Below are 21633 nucleotides of genomic sequence, written 5' to 3'. Positions count from 1 at the left end.
ATTTTTAAAACTTAACGTTAAGGTTTTAACGGGTAATAAAATGAAATAAAAACTAAAAATTAGACATGATTTTGAAAAGTTAAAAGCATGTGTGCTAAAACGGATCAAAACCGATAATTTAAATGTTAAACGAATAATTTACCTTAAATTTTAAAATTTTGATCACAAACAATGGCGGAAGGTAATAGAGGCTAGTGGGGGTCACAGCCCCTCCAAAAATTTGAAAAATTAAAATTTAGATCTTTAAAAATTTTATAATATTTAATTTGGTCCCCACAAGTTCTAGAAATCTATATTAACTTTTAAATTTTGTGACTATTCTTTAATAAATTTCTCTCATAATTTTAAAAAATTCTCATTAAATCTCTTGCGTGTAAGTTGTAGATTTAGTTCATTTTATAAAAATACGATCATAGAGAAATATATACAAAAACTAAATCTTAGGTATGATTTTGAAAAAAAAATAAAATTTTAGGTACTAAAACAGATCAAAATTTATAGTTTAGATTCTAAATGCATAATTTACCCAATAAAGTATAGAGATTAATTAATAAAACTTAACCTTTTTTCCTTTTAGCTGCTAAATACCAACAAATTAATTAATTATTTAATTAAACCAAGTACATAATTGATAGCTGTGACACATTATTAAACACAAATTTCCTCTGTTGGCATTTGAACATAAGACAACCCTTTGCCAAATCAACCACTGCTGGCGCTTTCGTTCCTTAAATGAAATATTATATCAAAGTATGCTTTCATATATATATATATATATATATATATATAGCCCGTGAACATTAATATAAAATAATATTAATATCAACACAAGAATATATTATAAAATATTAATATAATGAAGCATAAACTTTATAAAATTATAAATAGAAATTTGTGCAGGAAGGGTCATAATGGCAAAAGTGCTCATATAATGTTATAGGGAGTGTTTAATTTCCAAACTAAAATACTCATCCGATTAATTTTTCGTGTTTTCTACAGTAGATTTGGGATCTCTCGGTGTCTTCAGGGTTAACCAGATTTTTTGGTGGGATCTCCCGACGTCTTCAGGGTATTGAATTGTTTGTGTTTTCTACGGTAGATTTGGGATCTCTCGGCGTCTTCAGTGTTGAACTAGATTTTTTTTACTCTTGCTTGAATCTCTAGGCGTCTTTAGTTGAAATCTATGAAAAAATTTGGCCTTTTTACACAAATATCACATTAACATAAATTAATTACTTGTTAGACACTGTTTAAGAATATTTTATAGATCAAGCAAATTTTTAAATACTTTCTATAAAATTAATTATATTTTGTTAGTATTTTATTTAATTATTGTATTATTTAATTTTTTTATTATTTTATTTTTTTACAGTTATAAAATGGAAAGTGATCCTTGAATAATTATATTCGGATTTTTCGGCTTTTAAACTTTTTTCTCGGCTATAAATACGCTCTCAACACGTGGATATCTATACTGAAACGACGACATTCTTCTAGTTTAGAGGATTGATGTGAATGTTTATAGGTTGAGAGCGTATTTGCAGCCGAGAAAAAAGTTTAAAAGCCGAGAAATACGAATATAATTATTCAAGGACCACTTTCCATTTTATAACTGTAAAAAAATAAAATAAATAAATAAAATAATTAAATAATTAAAAAAATACTAACAAAATATGATTAAATTTATAGAAAGTATTTAAAAATTTGCTAGATCCATAAAATATTCTTAAATAATGCTTAACAAGTAATTAATCTATGTTAAGGTGCTATTTGTGTAAAAAAGCCAAATTTTTTCATGGATTCCACTAAAGACGCCTAGAGATCCCAATAAACAATCCAAAATTCTGGTTCAACCCTGAAGACGCCGAGAGATCTCAAATCTACTGTAGAAAACACCCCATTTAGTGAATTAATCGAATAAGCACTTTTGTTTGAGAATTAAACAATCCCTGTAACATTATATGGGAACTTTTGCCGTGTCATAATTGAACATCAGGGGACCATGTGCATGCCAAGACAGCCAAAATCATTGCTTTTAATTATTGTCACCTTTTTAATTTGAGATTAATATTTTTTTTGTTAATTATGGTATTCACTATTAGTTCAGATTTAAATGGAATCTTTAATTTAACTTATTCTATTAATTTATATATCGGGTTAGGATTCGTTTACACCTTTAATTTTACACCCTTTTATAATCGTTGAATGAGGAGAAATTAACGATTGAGATTAATTTCTTTTTTTTCTAGTGAATATCTTCTAATTTCTTACTGTTAATATCAACTGTTGATTTCCCCTCATATATTTGTTTAAAGCTTATACTTAGTGTTAATTTTTTAAAAGGAAATGTGGAAAATAACAAAAAGAAGGAAAAATATTCAACTTTTCTAAAAAAATAAATTAATTGGATAGTAATTCAATTAAAAAATTTAAAAACATATTTATATTTAATGGTATAATACAAATTATTTACTGCTCCACTTAAGATTACTAGTTCAAGTAGTAAGCATTTTGATATCACTTAAATATGTCTTGAGTTCGAGGCCTTATATATGCAAAAACTTCCCGTCGGGATACACAACACAAAAATTAGGTGTGTGACGATGAATCAGTCTGGACTAGTTAGGGTGAAACCCTGGAAATCAAGAGAGCAAAAAAATAATAATTTTAATAAGAATGAATCTACCAAGCTCGATGAGTACCGCTGAGCACCACTAACTTTGAACACCGTCGAGCACCAATAATTTAATTTATAAAAAATTAAAATTCTAAATGACTCAACAATAATTATAAATTAGCTAAAATTTTAAAGATAAATATTTATAATAAAATATTAAGCACATTATTTTCAATAATTTTTAACAATAATTGCAACAAAAACCAGCCCCTAAATTGAAAAACCCTAAATATTTTTCTTGTTTAAATAATTTACTATTAGATTTTTAATTAATTTGTAATTGTATGTTGAATCATTTAGAATTTTAAATTTTTGTAAATTAAATTAATGGTGCTCGCTCATCGTTATCGGCATTCAACGATGCTCGTCGAACATTGTAGAAAATTTTCTTTAATAAATATATTTTTTATATAAAACATTTTATTTCTCAAATGGTTAATGTGATTAATGTAACACCCCCAACCCGTATCCGACCCGGATTCGAGTCCGAAGTGTCACATTGACTTTTCAAAAACCTTTACTTGTATAAAATAATGAGTAATTAAAATTTATTATTACATATAACTTATTCAAAACCTTTATCTAACTATTCAGAGCTTATACAATATATTATTTTAAATACATGCCAACTAGAACTTTATGTATTAAAATACATATTATTCACCTTTCTTCTGATCTGACATTTGGTAAGGAGAACTGACATGTCTTGCTCCACATAGCTCTTTACTCTTCTCACTTCGGTAACCTACGTGTGAAATAATCACATGCTAAGTCGATGACTTAGTGAGGCAATAAACATAAAATATAACTATAGCTTGTAATCATGCATGAACAATTACTACTATCACTCATACCCCTATTCATGTAACAAATCCCTATAACACATATGCAATATATATCATTACATATAAAAACATATACACACATATATTCATCACTCATCATTTCCATCATTAGCCTTATTTCATTATACAATCCACATATCATCATATAAATCATATAATACCATTCATATCACAAAAGCATACAAATCACATGCAATATATTTGTTGTTTTTCTTATTAGCCCATGTACACATGTGAGAACTATAGATATATGAGTCTATAGAGGTTGTGCACTAATGCTGTCACCACAACTCGTATAAATGCACCGAAGTGCCACGTAGAATTGCACCGTAGTACCGCGTAGAAATGCACCGAAGTACCATATAAGGTTATCCCTAAGGACCACATATCATTCCTTAAGAATCATATACATATGCCAAGGATCAAATATGTGTCTCAAAAGACCTCACACATGTTCCAAAGAATACATATATGTCTCGAAGGACTGCGTAGACCCTCGACTCTTGGCATGCCAACTATACCCTAGCTCTCATGACACATAACATGGGCATCATCATTTATGTCATTTCACATTTTCACATAAACACGTAGTTCACTTTCACATAACACTTAGATTATGTCACATAAGTTTGAATCACATATACGTATAAACACGTATATCACTTTCACATATCACGTAGCTCATATTCACTTTTCATACTATTTCACATTTCTTGTCACATTGCTTATATCTTATTTTTTATGTCTTATCCTATATATATATATATATATATATATATATATATATAGATATTCACATGTTCATATAATCCATCATTTCATCATCTAAATGTGTATTCATATAATTCATCTTCTTAAATATATATATATATATATATATATATATATATATATATATATATATATATATATCATTTTTCATATACTTGTATTCACATCATTTATATTCTCCTTCTCATAATCTCATATGTCCTGATTAATAGCTTATATCATATATGTATAAAATAACTTATCTCATATCATATAGCTTATACATCATTCTATGATATTCACTTAGATCATATCACATCTGTCACACTCATACACATATGTCACTTCTATTATTTCATTTATATACTAATCTAATCTATTTACCTAATTCAATTCATATAGTACCTATAACTTTCTAATATGATTACGTAGATTTCCATCATACAACCCATATATCATAATTTTATTTAAGCATATGTATCTTTCCCATCTAACTCATCTTATATGTTCCTATTATCACTTATGTTCAAGTCTCATATCATCATATAGGTCAATATTATCTATCTTGTTTCAATTCTCATTCAATGATATAATTCTATTTTACTATTTCACATAAATGTTCATACCACTATTCACTTACCCAACTCACATTCTTATTGTTTATATAACCTTTACACTTGAGTACTTCATTCCCATCATTTCTTCTAAACTCGCTTTTTACCATATTCTCATATTATTACCTAATTTATCTCATATCATGTATTCGCGTAATCTTATATTCCATTTTTATATATCTCAAAGATCTTATCACATAACTTCTCTTTTATATTCATATAATTTCTTATCATATCATCATAACATAGCATATATTCACATCAACCATGAAATACATATACAATAACATGTCAACACATACCATAACGTATAATTCAGACACTCATAACAAACACATGTTCATGCTTCATGCTTCATGCACAATACTATAGAAATTAGACTTGTCACAAGTCTTATTTCCCATTAAACATCATATATAAAATAATACGCACTCACCTTGGCCTCACTAAGTTTCAATCCATTTTTTATAATTTTCTCTCTTATGATCGAATCATAACTTGATAATCACTCCGGGACTTGTTCGTGCTCGATATCTATATATAATCATACATTGATACATATTAGTATCCAATTGATATACACTAATCTATCATTTCTTAGACCAAAAGAAAGGTATAATTATATTTCCCTTGAAGTGCATCCATGCATTCTACAGTGTATCGATGCATCCCTTAACATGTGCATCGATGCACTCCTTATGCATCGATGCATTAATTGCATTCGATGTTTCTATTTTTAATGGGTGCATCGATGCACTTCCTGTGCATTGATACACTTTGAACAATTTATGGAAATTTACCCTTGATGCATCGGTGCACCTCGAATATGCATCGATGCACATAGCCCAAAATTCATTTTTAATTCCAAAAATCTACTCAAATCAACTCAAATGCTTCATCTTTCAACCCCTTTCATGTTCTCAACTCATATACACATGCTTAAACCAATTTATAGTCATATAAACCATCTTTAGCTTCAAAATTATTTTCCTCATATGCAACTCAAGAATTAAACCAACTTTGCAATATGTTTTAATTCCAATTATATGGCTTCTAACTTCTTAATTAGACCATTGACAAATCAAATTTAACTTCCAACTCTAGTTATGAACTCTATTTCAAGATTTCAGCCAAGAACCTCAAATCTTTAATCCCTCCTAACTCCATCATACTTTGATTTTAAGATAACTTAAGCTTTCCTTAAGCTTAGTTATCCTCTAATAATCATAAACCAACTTTTATTTTAACAAATAATCAACTAACCACAAAACTCACCTTTGCCATGGTGACTCACGGCTGAAGAAGAATAAGAGAACTCTAGAAGTTTATTTTGCCTTCTTTTCTCTTCCACGTGGCTTCCTTATCTAATAAAGGAAAATAAAAGTCTTCCATCTCAAATGACTATTTTACCCTTTACTTCATTCAATAATTACTAAATAACCTTCATCATATTTCCAATAAATCATTGAACTATTTAATTATCCCACTTTAATCACCAATTCCTGAAATTTTATAATTTGGTCACTAACCCGGTATTGAAAATGTTACAATTAAAATCGAGTATGGTATGAAAAGGTTAAAATTGGGAGTCACATCTAATGATTAGATTCTAATGTGTTTTAATTTTGGTAATGCAAAGTGATCAATGAAGTGTCGGTGGTTACAAATGATAACAATCAAAGATAGTCTTTAATGATGAGGGCAATTTACTTTAGATTTTGTATTGAATTTTGAATCCTTTTAATGAAAATATTGAACTTTTGATTTTAGATTTAATTATGACATTGAGTTTTACATAGTTAACTATGTAACGTGGTCATTATCGATCAATCGTCATTCATTATCGGTCTCCATTCGTAACACGATTAATGTAAAAATATTTATATTTCTTTTTGTTTTTTTAAATTGGTTTTCTACAAAACCGATTAAAAGATCGATGAAAATTTATTTAAATGTTTAATATTTTAATCCTCTGATCCTCCTATGACCGTTTGATGAGATTAGTTTTGAAGTACGATGTTTGTCTTCTAAAAATAATGTTTCTCACCATAAACAAATAACCCAAATCTTTAAATCTGAGAAAAACATCCAAACTCTTAGAAAATATTAGGTTTTTGTATTTAATTTCATGAATTTTAAGATATTTTTAAAAAAAAAATCTAATCCAACTAAATGATGAAGGATGTTGAGACGAGCTAATGAGTCTCCACGATAGTCGCAAAAGATATAGAAGAATGATGAGTTGTACGGACGACTAAAAATAAATTAAAATTCTAATATTGATGAAAATATATAAAATGAAAAATATTATTTTAATTCCACGTCATCACTAAAACTATAGCATCATCTCAACATTTCACATTCAATGATCTGATGTTTTAATTAAACTAAAAATCAAATATCAAAACTTACATTAAAGTATTTTAAAATTCAATACTAAAAATCGATACAAAACCCTAAATTCAGTAACTATGTGTTTTACACTCCTCTTCATCCTCCTAATAATAATAATGGGAGGAAAAGGAGGTGATATATTATTGGTAAAATATTTTATTTTTATAAGAATGATTAAATTTGTTAAAGGGTAAGATCATTTATCATAATCTAAATATTGGTTTGAATTTGTATACAGGGACGGAGCTACCTTAGGGTCCAAGGGACCCCGACCTCTACTAAAATTTATATATTCGATATAATTTTAGTTTAATAGTATTTTGGTCCATATAAAAATAAATATTTAAATTTAAAAAATATAAAAATTTATTAAATATTTAATCAAGTAGGGGTTGAACTGAAGAATGATAAGTATGTGTTCTCAAATTTTTGGTCTAATTACAATTTAAGTCATTGTAAGTTTAAATATTAGACAAATTAGAAGTTGTATTTTGAGTTTTGATTTTTTTTAAAATTTAGGGTGAATACAAGGTAATATATGTACAAAGACTTTCAACTATTTGACAATGAACACTCATACTCCTACATACGTGCTTGAACTCGGGACCTCAAGGATAACAACAGTCTCTTAATCACTAAGGTAGCTTGGTTTATGTTGAATTTTGAGTTTAAATACCTAATAAATCTTTATATTTTTCTTAAGTAGTCTAATATTTCGGCCCTTGCCAATATTTAATTCTGGCTCCATCCCTGTTTATATAAAAAAAAATGGTTTGAATAAATATATTAGACTTGAAAAATATTACTAAAAAAATAAAACCATTTAAAATTAAACTGAAATTTAAATTTGTATGAAATAAACTATTCCAATGGTTAATAAATTTGTTATTATTTCTTAAAAGTGTTATAAAATGATTGAGAGTGTTTAAAAAAGTATTATATTGTATTCATCCCAGATTTATAAAAAAAATTAAACTCGAACTCAAATATATTTAAAAAAAGCTTAAAGTAAAAACATGCACTCGAATTATGTATTATTTTTTCTTTAAGCACCTAAACTATTTTTTTTATCAAATTAAGTCATTAAACTATTATATTTAAACATTTTTATTCCCACCATATTTTTCAGTTAGAAAAATATTTTTTGACTAATAAGATGTTGACATGTCACACAAAATTGAATACTTTTTTTGACCAAAAATAATTTAGGGACTCAAAGATAAAAAGAGTTATAGTTTAGAGACTTTTCTCGACTAAAAAATAGTTCGGGTACTTAAAATGGTTACATATAATAATTTAAGGATTTAATTTAATAAAAAAAAATATGTAATTTGAATATTTATTTTTAGTTTAACCCTTTTAGAAAAATATTTATATTGATATTGATATATCTTATAATCAAACATATTTTATTACTTGATTTAAATTCAATTCAAATTACACAAACCAAACGATTTCGGTGGTAAAAGAAATGTTGTCATTTTTTTAGGTTCGTGGTTAAAACAACGAGAATATTAGAGGTATAAACGCTAAATTTCAAATAGACATTACCTTATATTTATCTCAGATTTAAAAAAATCAATTCAAATTAAGTTAATAATATCATATCTTAAATTCATTATGTACAATCAAAATATGCTAAAAAGTATAAGCCATCCGACTCATGTAGATGTACCCTAACTATATGTATCAAAGTGTCTATTATTTGTGGGGACACTTATCCCTTCGGCCTATTCTCATACCATAAACTTTAGGGTTTTACTACCTAATTACAATAATTGAATTAGCCCACCCTAAAAGATTGATGGAATTTAAATAAGTTTAATTTTAGAATTTTGTAATAATGTCTAATTTAATAATTGTATGTAGGATTATCCATTATTAACATATTAAACATGATAATGTTTTATTTAAATTAGATTCTTAACTTAGAGTTTGATCTATTTTTCTCTTTTTTTTAGCCGTCGTTAGTCTATTTTTTTCATCTTAATGATCGGCAACGATATTCATCTTGGTGCTGATCGTCAACCGTCGATATTTATTATTTTTCTTTGCTTTATTATAGTGTATTTTTATTTTTTTATTTTTAATAATTATGTCTTTATGACACGTATTCTTCTACTTATATGACACATTTTCGGTCGTTTAGCCGTTGTTTTCGTTTATCTTTTTTTTAAAGGTTGAATTTGACATCACCACAACTGATTAAGACGACGATTTATTTGTTATCATGTTGATTTTCCCTGATTTGGACACTCGGTTTAGATTTAAATACGCGATATGAGTTCGTAGATAGTGATTAAGACGAGGATTTCTTTGGGAATTGTCTTGAATTGTGATCAATTTAATAAAATGTGTGTGCTTTAGTAATTAAAACTGTTATTATATTAATATAGCATCACCCTTTGCATTAAGTCTACGATAAAATCTAATAACGGATGACAAAGAAAACATAATGTTAAGTATGATCTTTTCAAAAAGGAAACTAGATGACTAAAATAAAAATACAAGAATAGATGAGTGACTAAATAGATAATTTACCTAAAATATAAAACCACGACATTTTAGTTTTTAGTGAGATAATTCGACTATTTTATGTTTTGGTCTATGATAATTCGACATTTTAGAATATTTTGTCTTAAAAATTAATTCTGAGAAAAATAAATGATATTAAAAATATTATTTACACGTCTGAAAAATAATATGAAAAATATATATATTTGTATATATTATTAAAAAATTCATTTAATTTATAACTAATGAGTTGTTGAGTAGGGGTGTATTCGGTTCGGTTCGGTTTTTTATCAAAAATTGAACCGAACCGAAATAAACGGGTTTTCAATATTTAAACCGAAATCGAAACCGAATAGTTAAAAAACCGAAAAAACCGAAAACGGTTTTTTCTGTTTGGTTCGGTTTTTTTAACGGTTCAGATTTTTCGGTTCGGTTTATCGGTTTTTCAATAAAAAAATCACTTGAAACTATACTTTTTTTTACAAAAATTACCTATTCGGTTCAATATGGAACAAATGGGTTCCATATGGAAAACCCGAATCGAAACGAATCAAAAAAATAAAGCCTTTAAACCGAACCGAAAACCGAACCGTTTAAAGCCAAACCGAACCGAACCGTTTTACTCGGTTTGTGTCTATTTTTCGATTTTCTCGGTTTCGTTACTCAGCCCTATTGTTGAGTACTATAACATTATATATAATTAAATTTAAATATTTAAAAGAAAACTTGAACAAATATTTTTTATTCAACCCAGTTCAACTCAAATTTCATAAATTCGATATCAACTCAAAAAATTCAAACAGAGATTAGATAATAAAATAATAACTGTAAACTCAACTAAATTCAATTCTTTCTAGGGTTGCATATAGTATCCCAATTATTAGTTTTGATCCGTTTAGTTAAACTTTCAATCTTTTCACAATCATACATGTTTAGGTTTTGTTTAATTTAAGTATCTCAATGTTAAAAAATTAACACATTTAGTACCTAGACTATCAGGTTTGGTACGTTTTAGTCCCTAAACTTTCAATTTTTATAAAAAAATAACGTTAAATTTTGAATGAGGGTACTAAAATGAAACAAAAACTAAACCTTAGGTATGTGTTTTTGAAAAAATTGAAGATTTAGACGCTAACATAAACTAAAATTGATAGTTTAAGTGCTACACGTGCAATTTATCCTTTTTCTATTCGACTTAACTCGATTTTTTTCACTTAAATCGACTCTACTAAATAAAATGGAACTACTAATTAGGAGGAACATATTCTCATTTATTTTCATTCCAATTGTATATTTCAGCGAAGAAATTGATTCTCAAGGCTGCTTCCATATATTTCAGCATATGCCCTATGATGAGGGAACATCTAATCTGCCTACAACTTTCCTTGATTCTTCGCCACTAAACATTGATTCAAGTAGATTATTGTTTATCTTTTTCGAATTTTCTGGACGATTTCAGTGATTTAAGATAATATTTTTTTTCTTAGATGTTCGAGATTCAAACAATTATATATATAGAATATCTAAGTTATCAGTGATTAAGGGAGATTATAACCCAAAATTATCCGCCAAACGAGTGTTGTACAAGTGGTTGAGACTAATGAATTTGAACTTGTAAGGCTAAGTTTGAATTCTACCATCGTCAGTCTTGGTGACTAATATGTAAATTCCTAAATAAATCTCAATTGGGCCTTAAGTATGTCCTGACCCTGGATTAAGAGAGTCACCTCTTACCTAAATTTTTTTTGTTAAAAAAAACTTAATATTACCTTATAATCACCTTAAATTATCTTTGATCAAGTAATTTGATTTGATACATAATTTTTTTTTAAATTCTCATTCGTTTTAAATTCATTTTTAACCAAATTTGAATAACTTGTTACTTAACATAGAATGTACATGAAATTTCATTTCGCTTTTTTACAACAAATTTTTTTTTTACATCTCTTGATTTATTTTTATTCAATTTAACCCTATGACTACAATTATTTATAAATATTTTCTTCCAATCAATTATATTACTTCTTTACACTTTTATCTATATATGTATCAATTTGCATATTAACAAAATTTGAGTATCAATTTGATAAAAAAAATTAAAAAAAAAATCACTAAATTCAAAATTGGACAAATTACGAATTTGATAATTGAACTTTAGTCTTTCTCATATACTCATTATACTTTAAACATTTTTAAATTTCTCACTGAACCATTGAGTTTTTTGGGTCACGTTTCCTCACTAGAAAGGTTATAAATGGATTTTTATATAGATGCAAAGCGAAGTCGTTTTGGTGAAAATTTAACGACAAAGTGACAAAAAAATCCAATGTATTAAGTTTAATGAGAAAATTGAAAATTTTTAAAGTTCAGTAAGCAAAATAGAAGAGTACAATTTAGTGATAAAATTTGTAGTTTACCCTTCAAAATTTAAGTGTCAATTTAGTTTATTACACAAATTCGTTATTGATTAATACTTAATAAATTAAGCTTAACAAGAAAATGCAAAAAGTCTATAATATCATAAGAAAATAAATATATTATAATCAAAGAATCAACTTCATTACAATGAATGAATGAAGCAACAAAGAATGAAATCTCAATCACAAACACTCAAAATCAACACAAAAGAGAAAGCAATGAAATTCAATTTTTCAAGAAAGCAAGGAGAGAGACAATCAACGAAAGGCAAACAGCAGCGCCGGAAACGGTCACGGAGAATCCGGAACCGGCGTCCGGCACCGGAGACGGCGACGGAGCCTCGCTAACTTGCGCCGATGCGGTGGCGGTTAAGATTGCCATGACTAGAGCCGCCAGAAAAGCCTTCAAGATGCTAACTCGAGCCATTTCTGAATAAGAGAGAAGCTGAGAAGATTGGATATTCTTTTCTGCTGGAAATCGTGAGAAAAATTTGTTTGTTTGGCATTAGAGAAAGGAAAGGAGAGTATTTATAAAGGGAGGGGGCGGCGCGTTGGGCCCACTGACAGCTGGGTGTTTTTAAGGAGAGTGTTCATAACGTTCACATAACGGCTACTAGATTAAACGTTCAAATAATATTCATAACTTTTAAATTCATAAATTTATCTTAAAAATTACATCTATTATGCACGTACCAAACATTCGTATCAACGGGTTGATTCAAGTAGATAGTAACTTGGTATCGTTTAAGTAAAGTCTCAGGTTCGATTATTTGTGTATGTAGAAAATCCTAGTCGGAAGACTCACCCACTAAAACTAGGTGTGTGACCCGGGTCGGTCCAGATTAATTAGGACAAAGTCTTGAAACTTGAGGTCAACAAAAAAATCCGTAAACATTCTCAGTGGTTAGTGAGATGATTGTTATTCCTAAAAGTTTTGGATTCGAATACTAGTGATTGCAGAATATTTTTCTTAAATAGTTGATAGTCTATAGAACAAATAATACTCATTTGTAATCACCCTATGTTAATTTGAATCAGATTTTTAAATAGTATGAGTGATTAAGGTAATGTATGTTTATTTTTTTAACCAATTGATAACATAATAGTGACTTAAATTCAATACCCTTAAAAAAATTACATTTTATTTTATCACTGAAATCACATATAGATTTCGAATAAAGTTTTTCTTAATCACAAGACTGTTGAAAAACTATATATAATTAAAATTATTATTTGAATTCAAATACCACGTCATTTATAAAAAAATAGAAATATAATATAATTTAGGGTAAAGTACATAAATGGTCATTTGACTATAGGATATTATTTTACTAAGTCTACTAACTATTAAAGTTACAAAATGATCCTCCGACTACAAGGAATTACTTTATTGAGTCGATTGACTATTAAAAGTTACAAAACGGTCACTCGACTATTCATTATGTTCCAAACTCGTTATTTTCTGTTATAAAATTGACGACATCCTGAGTTGTACGTTAACCTGTTGATTGAGATATGATAAAATATTATCTCATAATCTCAAACGACTATCATATCCCAGTTAGCATAGTAACGTCAAACTCAAATGATAATTTTTTAACATAAAAGTGGTTCAGTCTAGAACATAATAGTCAAATGACTATTTTGTAACTTTTAATACTCAAGGGACTCAACAAAACAACCCATATAGTTGAGGGACTATTTTATAACTTTTAATAGTCAAGAGACTCAGTAAAATAATATCTTATGGTCAGGGGACCATTTGTGCACTTGACCCTATAATTTATTGATTAAAAAATATCATTTAATTTTAAAATTTTAGCCGACGAAATCGGCGAACCGTTCCGTCGCTAAAAATAGCCAAAAACGTCACCTATAAAACATCCTCCCCCACCACCGTTCTCCTCAGACCTGCAACCACAAAGCAAATAATAACAAAAGAACATCGACCAAAACTCCGTCACCGATAAAAAGGCAGGTCTCTCTTCTTTCTTCGGTGAGTTTTTTCTTTCAAACAACCTTCTTTTCTTGCACGCCATGGACATGAAGAAGGTTTCTTGCGCCATCATCGTCGCCGCGGCCTCGATGAGCGTCGTCATGGCCGCCGGAGCCGCTTCGGCTCCTACCCCTTTGGCAGATGGTCTAGCTCCAAGCGCCGCAGTCGGGTCAGCTTCGGCACCTGCACCAGGCAGTTCCGGCGCTGCCGCCGCCTTGCCGGTGCTTGGATCCCTTGTCGGGGCCTCAATTGTTTCTCTTCTTTCTTACGTCTTGCAGTAAGCTCTGATTAATGCATGAAAATAGACGAGCGGGTGATGATGAGGGAGATAATGGAGCTTTGATTACATATATTGTAACTTGGTGTTCAATTGTTGAAGAAATTATGTTTATGATATTATATTTATTTGTTTTTGAACAATTTCTTCAATTGAGTTACAAAATAAAATCATAAAATATATCAATAGGTTAGTTCGAGTAGTAAGCAACTTAATATTATTTAAGTAGATTTTGAATTTGAGTTATTATCTATATAGAAAATCTTCGTTGAAAGATTCATTCACCAAAAGTAAATGTACGATATGAGTCGATTCAGATTAATTAGGACAAAATCTCAAAATCGAAAGGACAAAAATATTATTAAATATATAGAGTATTCAATAATTATGAAATTTGAGTATGAATTAAATGATGTGATATGTTCAACTTACACTAAGTAAAATTTAAAAGTTTTACACCTTTTTAGGATAGTTGGATGAGAGAAAATTAAAGGCTAAGATTAAAAAGTAAGAAATCATAAGATATTCACTTTGAAAAAAAACAAAGAGTTAATCTCGACTTTTAATTTTCTCTTATCCAATGATCTTAAAAAGGTGGGTGTAAGTTGGTTTTAACCCATGATGGGATAATATATAATCAATTGACATATAATAAATTTAATAATTATATAATTTAAAAGTTGGTGTGTCGTTATCTTTTTTCTTCTTTGTCTCGTTAATTGGCGGCGGCACCAACTTTAATGTTAGTTGTTGATCGTCGGTAATTTTTATTGTCATTTTCTTTTCTTATATAGTAATTCTATTTCTTTTTTTTTCTCAGTAAGTCTGTATGTATGACACGTTTTTATCTGTCTTTATTAAACATTTTCTTATACTCTTTCATATGTTTTTCGATTGTTTGATCTTTTTTTATTTATATTTTTCTAAGAGTTGATTTGATATTGTCACGACTGATCAATCTTTATTTGATTCCCTTTTGTGGTATGAGTTTGGTTGTTTTAATCATCATCACTCGAGTCTGATTTGCTATTTGTTTGTGGTCTCTCAATAGCTTCATTTCCTTCTATGGTTCGTTTACTGATACAATCAGTTATGTTTGTATCTATCTTTGTTTGAGCTTCTTGGTTAGATTTCAATTTATGATCCTTATGTGATCTTTATTTGCTAGTTTTGTTTCAATAATTTTAGAACCTAATTATGCACTTACTTTACAATTATGATTCTAAATCTTCTTTATAACTTGAAATATTTCCTATATTGAATAAAATTAATTACTTCTATTAAAAAATATAGAATTTGAATAAAAAATATAACATATACATAATTTTTGGTTTATATTTTATATGATATTATATTATGATATAATGGATTGATGATATGATTTATCTTTAGACTTCAGGTAAAATAGAGGTTGAATTAGAACTTAAAAAATTAAAAATAAATAATTTAAAAATAAATAGTTTTTAAAAATATGATGTTTATATAATTAAAAAAATAATTAAAGAGTATTAAATTAAACGAAAATACCAAACCAACAAAAAAAATTAAATTTTAATAAAGAAATTGAAAAGGTTTAAACTTCAACTATAAAATAGGAATGAGTAAAATTTAGTAAGCAACTTTGTCATTTACCCTAAGTTTAAATATCCTTTATCTTAAATTTTAAGGTAAGTTACACGTTTAATACTTAAATTATTTCTTTCTTTTTTCCATTTTGATACTTATTTTTTTTAAATATACTTAACCTTTAGTTTATATTTCAATTTGGTACTCATCATTAAAAATTAATAGAAATGTACGCTTGATTTTTTTTTAGTTTTTTTAATGATGATATGACATTATCTTATGGTTACACGTCAATATCATAGTTAAGGTTTTAGTAAACTATATGGGTGTCTACTCAACTATTATCCTATTTCATTTTGACCACTGATGTTTCAATTTCGCCAATCAAACCATCCATCTATTTAAATGGTTCAATATAGCCACTTTTCGTTAAAATTTAACGGAGAAAATGAAGCGATAATTAGATATTTTGATATAATTACATATTTGATCCATATTAATTATATATTCTATCAATTTGATCATTATTTTAATAAACCCCTCCAGTCGAATGATGACATGTGTCATGACACATGTCACCATCTAATTTGAGAGATTATTTTTTAAAATTTATAAAAACATAATATCAAATTGATGGAACACATAAGTAAATGAGACTAAATGTGTAATTATACCAAAATATTTCACTACCATATCATCCTCTATGTTAAATTTGAACAATAGGTGGCTTGATTGAATAATTTAAATAGTTGGTTGGTCTGATTGAAGAAATTGAAACACTGGTAGTCAAGATGAAAGGGTAGTGAGTCAAGCATCGATAACTAAGTGGAAAAGCATTCGTTGGCAAAGATAAAGTTGTAGGCTTTATAAATAAAAGGAAAAGAAAAAGAGAAAAAAAAATCAAAAAATCAAAAAATAAAGAATAAAGAATAAAAAAATCATACGATCAAAGACCGTCCTTCTCGTCTGGATTTCTCAGATTATTATACAGAAATTCTTCAATTCAGGTATTTAATTTTTTGTTTAATTTTAATTATTTTCTGGGTTTGGTTGATTTTTTTAATAACGTTTGCTTGAAATTAGATACGAGGAAGGGATTATTTATTAGAATTTTCATCTTAACTTTTGATTTTTCTCTTTAATTTGCACGAAATAGGAACCAACAGGTTCGATTTGTCAGATAGGATCGGCCAATTGAAAATTTTAGGTAAGCGGTTTTCGTAAATATGGTTTTCTCCCAAATTTTTTTAAAATTGACCTTTCGATTAGTTTTTCCTTTTATTTTGATGATCTAGGTTGCTTTTTGGGCTGATTAGAATTGGTCTGCGTTTTGGAATTTTTGGGTCAATTTGATGTTAAGGGTTTTTAAAGTGAAAAAAATTGTGCTAGAAGGTACAATGGATTATATGCTTGCTTCTGAGGTTAATAATATTCATACAAATTGAAAAAAAAATCTGAAAATTTGTTGATAGGGAAGAGCCCTAAATTATTTGTGCTTTAAACTTCAACTAATATTCATTGTAGTTGGGCAATTGTTGCCTTTTGACCGTGGCAAAGATGGTTCTAGTAAAAAACTCGGCCCGAGACTAATAACAAATCGTTATCTCTTCCGCTGATTGTTCAGTATGTCGACTTCTAAAATAGATACAACGGACATTGTTGTGAGTATAGTTTACGGGAATTTCGTCCGGAGTGCTTGGTCGACGGGAAACCCTCCTTCCCAATGAGCTTGTTGTCATGCTAAACTGGTTTAAGGATGTTGCATAGTAGACATATGTATGCGATATTGGTATTAGCTGCCTATGTTCGCACATCCTTGTACACCGCTCATTTGTGTTCTTTTAATCGTTTTTCTCTCTCGATTGGTATTATTGTTAACTGACTCTGTATTGCCTCTTTTTAAAGCTCCGTCGTAAATAAACTAAATATCCACAACACCTAATATCCCTACGATTAGCGATGATATTTATGCTTGATTCTGATGTAGTGTTGATTCATTGATCATAGTAGAGAGAATCGATCGAGGTTCTTGGTGTTATCATGCTAATTGAAAGTTAAATGCTTAGTATGTGCACCCTCTAGGTACATGAATCGGCCTCCCTGTTTCTATCTAAGGTTTATTCATATCCATCTTGAAGAGTTGAATAGCTTCTGGTCCTTTGGATCATCTTTTCCTTATCTTTGTTTTAGATTCATCCTCCTTTTACAGATTACTCATGATAAGGTAGAATCCTTGCAGGAGATTAGAGAAAATGGAGTCTCACGATGAGACCGGGTGCAAAGCCCCCGAAGGCCCCATCCTTTGTGTCAACAACTGTGGCTTCTTCGGAAGTGCAGCTACCATGAATATGTGCTCCAAGTGTCACAAGGCGATGATCGTGAAGCAGGAACAGGCACTACTTGCTGCAGCATCCATCGGGAGCATCGTGAATGGTGGCTCAACCGGCAATGGTAAGGAACCGGCTCTCGTTGCTGCTTTGGATGTACAATCGGGAAAAGCCGACACAAACATAGTCACGGCAGGACCATCCGCCGACCCATCCGGGATGACTTCAAGTGGGATGAAGCCCAAAGAGGGTCCCAACAGGTGTACCAAATGCTGCAAACGCATCGGTTTGACGGGGTTTAACTGCAAGTGTGGAAACCTCTTTTGCACCGCTCACCGTTACTCCGACAAACACGAATGCCCTTTCGATTACCGCGCTGTCGCTCGCGATGCTATTGCGAGAGCCAACCCTGTAGTCCGGGCCGAAAAGCTCGATAAGATCTGAGAGACCTGGATCCAAGATAAGTGTGAAGGTTTACGTAAGTCGGTTGCTTGTCTCGTTACTTGTCCCCTCGATCAATATTACATGTCGGAGTCCATCACAGGGAGGGGACATGATTGGCAGTGTAAGTCTATATTTCCTCGGTTTGTAAGTCTTTTTATTTGTGCCTGTTTTGATGAAACATCGATACGATCACCTTGTAATGCTTCTTTGTGGTATGCATTTCTTTCTATTTTAAGATGCCTATGAGTGTGGAAATTGTTGAAGTTCAATTTGGTAAGATGAATTTGAATATAAAATGCAAATGTTTGTGACATGGATCGATCCGAAACTTTGGAAAAAATATATTGGAATCTTTAACATTCTCTACAAGTTTATAACCATTTTTTTTCGAAGAAAAAGGCATTGTATAAACACTATTTTCAAAGAAAAATCCCAAAAACGCATCATATAAGAAAACTTGTTGGTGAGTAGACTTGATGCTCCTCAAGCTCATGAAGATTTGATGTTCCAAATGCATGGAGGAATGCAGCACTACATAAAGGCTCTAATAAAGCCGGTAAATCTCTTCAATTTCGTATGCGCAACAACAATGAACCTGCAAGTTCAGTACTAAATCGAGCATCATCAGAACGTAGAAGCACTTACTCGGTTACTAAACACAACTTCATATTCTGTGCATCAATGATGGCCAACCACGAAGCCGCTGTCTATGTTTTTCCGGTGCAGACAGAAAGGAAGATTCAATATTAGATGGCTGAGATTCTTATGATTTGAAAGCGCAAAACAATTACTACCTCTTTTTCAGCATATATATATATATATATTCTTGAAATACTCCACTGCCCTACTGTAGCCTTTGCACCCATCTCTGAAGATAGAAAACAAGGAACACACATGTTGAAAATTAGAGAACACAATATATTGGTGTAAAAGTGGAGAAATGAAAAGGGTAGGAAGCACTCACCCCATTCACCTCAATGCGTGGGATGTGAGCAATCTTATGCCAATCAGCACCGATGTCCTTCCGACACCTCTCCTCCAACTGGGGACTTTCTTCTGTACATGAATCTTTCAAATTTGTGAGCGAAGGAAGCCAGCTGGGAATCATGGCACTGCCCCTCCATAGTATCACACGGAGCTCTTTCAGATTAGGATGGGGCTGCAGATCTTCAAGTGACTTCTCTTCATCAGCACCAGTAGTGCCGCCCCAATCTAAAGCCAATGATTCCAAATGTTGCTCCTCTTTCAAATTAGCTGCCCTAAACTCCTCTTTTGCATTTTTCACCAATCCCAGATTTTCTATCCATAGCATTCCCCTTAAGTTGTTAAGCCCACCCAATTCACTTAGATCTGCAGCATCACCACCATCATGGGAACCACGTCTATCCACCACAAACTGGGGTAACGTCTGAAGCGAAGTCAGCTTCCCTATTCGACGTGGCATATGAGTTAAGCTCCAACAATCAAAACATGAAAGGTGGGTAAGATTCACCAATTTTTCAATCTTCTTTGGCAGTTCTTCAATCCCCAGACACCCGTCAAGTTTCAGCACTGGTAAATTTTGTAAATTGCAAATACTATTCGGGAGGATCTTAAGATCTTTATCCCTAGAGAGATCAAAGTACCTCTAATGTTTGTTCCCCAGTAACTATTTTCTGTTATCTCTTGAAAGAAACTTCTTTCCGCTAAGTCTTTAAAACAATCCAACCCAATCTCTTCGAGAGATTTATTCGGAGCTGATTGCTTTACAAAACCTCGTGCAATCCAGAGTTGAACAAGTGTTTGTATTAGAGGATGGAGCCTACTCTTTCAGGATGGTTAACTTTAGCATGACCCAAGCTGTTAACGGATGTTATATGCATATGCAAACATGTCTTGATTTTAAGATGTTTGATAAAATAGCTATTGCATTACGCTGAATGCTTTTGCATTTTCCTGTCTGATATAGGAAGTACCGCCACTGGAATTCCCAGAGCTGTTAGCAGTTTTGTTCAGGCAGTCTAGACCTTTACTGGATCAACTAGGCATCAGAAGAAGTAGTTGTATCTCTCTTATTCTTCTGTTTGGTATGTACAGAGATGAGTAGCTTATCGTTCATTGATGTAACTCTCTAACCTTAGATGGATTAGGTCGGATCCAAGAGTACCATTAACTTATCTCCGAAAACTTGCCTAAACGTTATTTAAAAATACTTTAAAATTAACCCTCACATTTATTGATTTCAAATACTTTAAGTAATCAAAATAAATGGAATAATAATTTAACATGAATAAAACGTATATCAAGTCCCAAGGTTTAAGTCCACAATCCAAAACAGAATTTATGTCCAAAGTTCCAAAATATTTAGACATTAAATACAATCCAATAAAATATTAATAAAATAGAAAATAGAAGATCCGAGAAAAATTGTCATACTATGAAAATAATGAAATCTGAATAATGTCGAACTCCAAGTACCAAGTCTCCTAAGTCCGAGTATCTGAAAGAGAAACTATGGAGGTGTAAGCTATTAAGCTTAGTGCACCTCTAAAGTGCAAGCAATTGCAAATATATCGTAATCCGAACAACAAACAACATTCAAATCCGAATCAACCAATAAATCATAATTCCAAGTCAAGTAGTGCTATCACAAGTTTAAATTTATGCAAATGCTCATTCACCCACCCGTACACCAATCTCATCAAAAAAGTGTGGGTTCCCCGTAACTACACTAAATCCAACCCACACACCATGAAAGTGAGGTTCGCCACAAAAGCATATGCCACTGAATTTGAAAATTTGACATTCATCTCGTCGAGTGAATGCTTTGAAC

General features: G+C 30.2%; 1 protein-coding gene across 3 annotated transcripts; it reads left to right on the top strand.

Moving 5' to 3' along the window:
- The first annotated feature begins 16899 nt into the window (after positions 1-16899).
- On the top strand, positions 16900-19116 carry LOC120173097 (zinc finger A20 and AN1 domain-containing stress-associated protein 8-like). Of its 3 annotated transcripts, none has more exons than XM_039180382.1 (3): positions 16900-17057; positions 17207-17257; positions 18279-19116. In XM_039180382.1, the coding sequence occupies exon 3, from the start codon at positions 18303-18305 to the stop codon at positions 18819-18821; it is 519 nt and encodes a 172-aa protein (XP_039036313.1). In that variant the 5' UTR covers positions 16900-17057; positions 17207-17257; positions 18279-18302; the 3' UTR covers positions 18822-19116. The 3 variants fall into 3 exon arrangements, with proteins under 3 accessions (XP_039036313.1, XP_039036312.1, XP_039036311.1); XM_039180380.1 differs by having other exon boundaries at positions 16905-17057; positions 18290-19116; XM_039180381.1 differs by lacking the exon at positions 17207-17257 and having other exon boundaries at positions 18290-19116.
- Positions 19117-21633: the final 2517 nt, after the last annotated feature.

This window comes from Hibiscus syriacus, unplaced genomic scaffold (genome assembly GCF_006381635.1).
Source record: "Hibiscus syriacus cultivar Baekdansim isolate YM2019G1 unplaced genomic scaffold, ASM638163v2 tig00111941_pilon, whole genome shotgun sequence".
NCBI classification, from domain to species: Eukaryota; Viridiplantae; Streptophyta; class Magnoliopsida; order Malvales; family Malvaceae; genus Hibiscus; species Hibiscus syriacus.
Note: the sequence above shows the minus strand (reverse complement) of the source record. Positions and strands in the feature narration are given on the sequence as shown.

Excerpts from the sequence above, each read along its gene's own strand:
- LOC120173097 (XM_039180381.1), top strand. The coding sequence starts at position 18,303 with ATGGAGTCTCACGATGAGACCGGGTGCAAAGCCCCCGAAGGCCCCATC.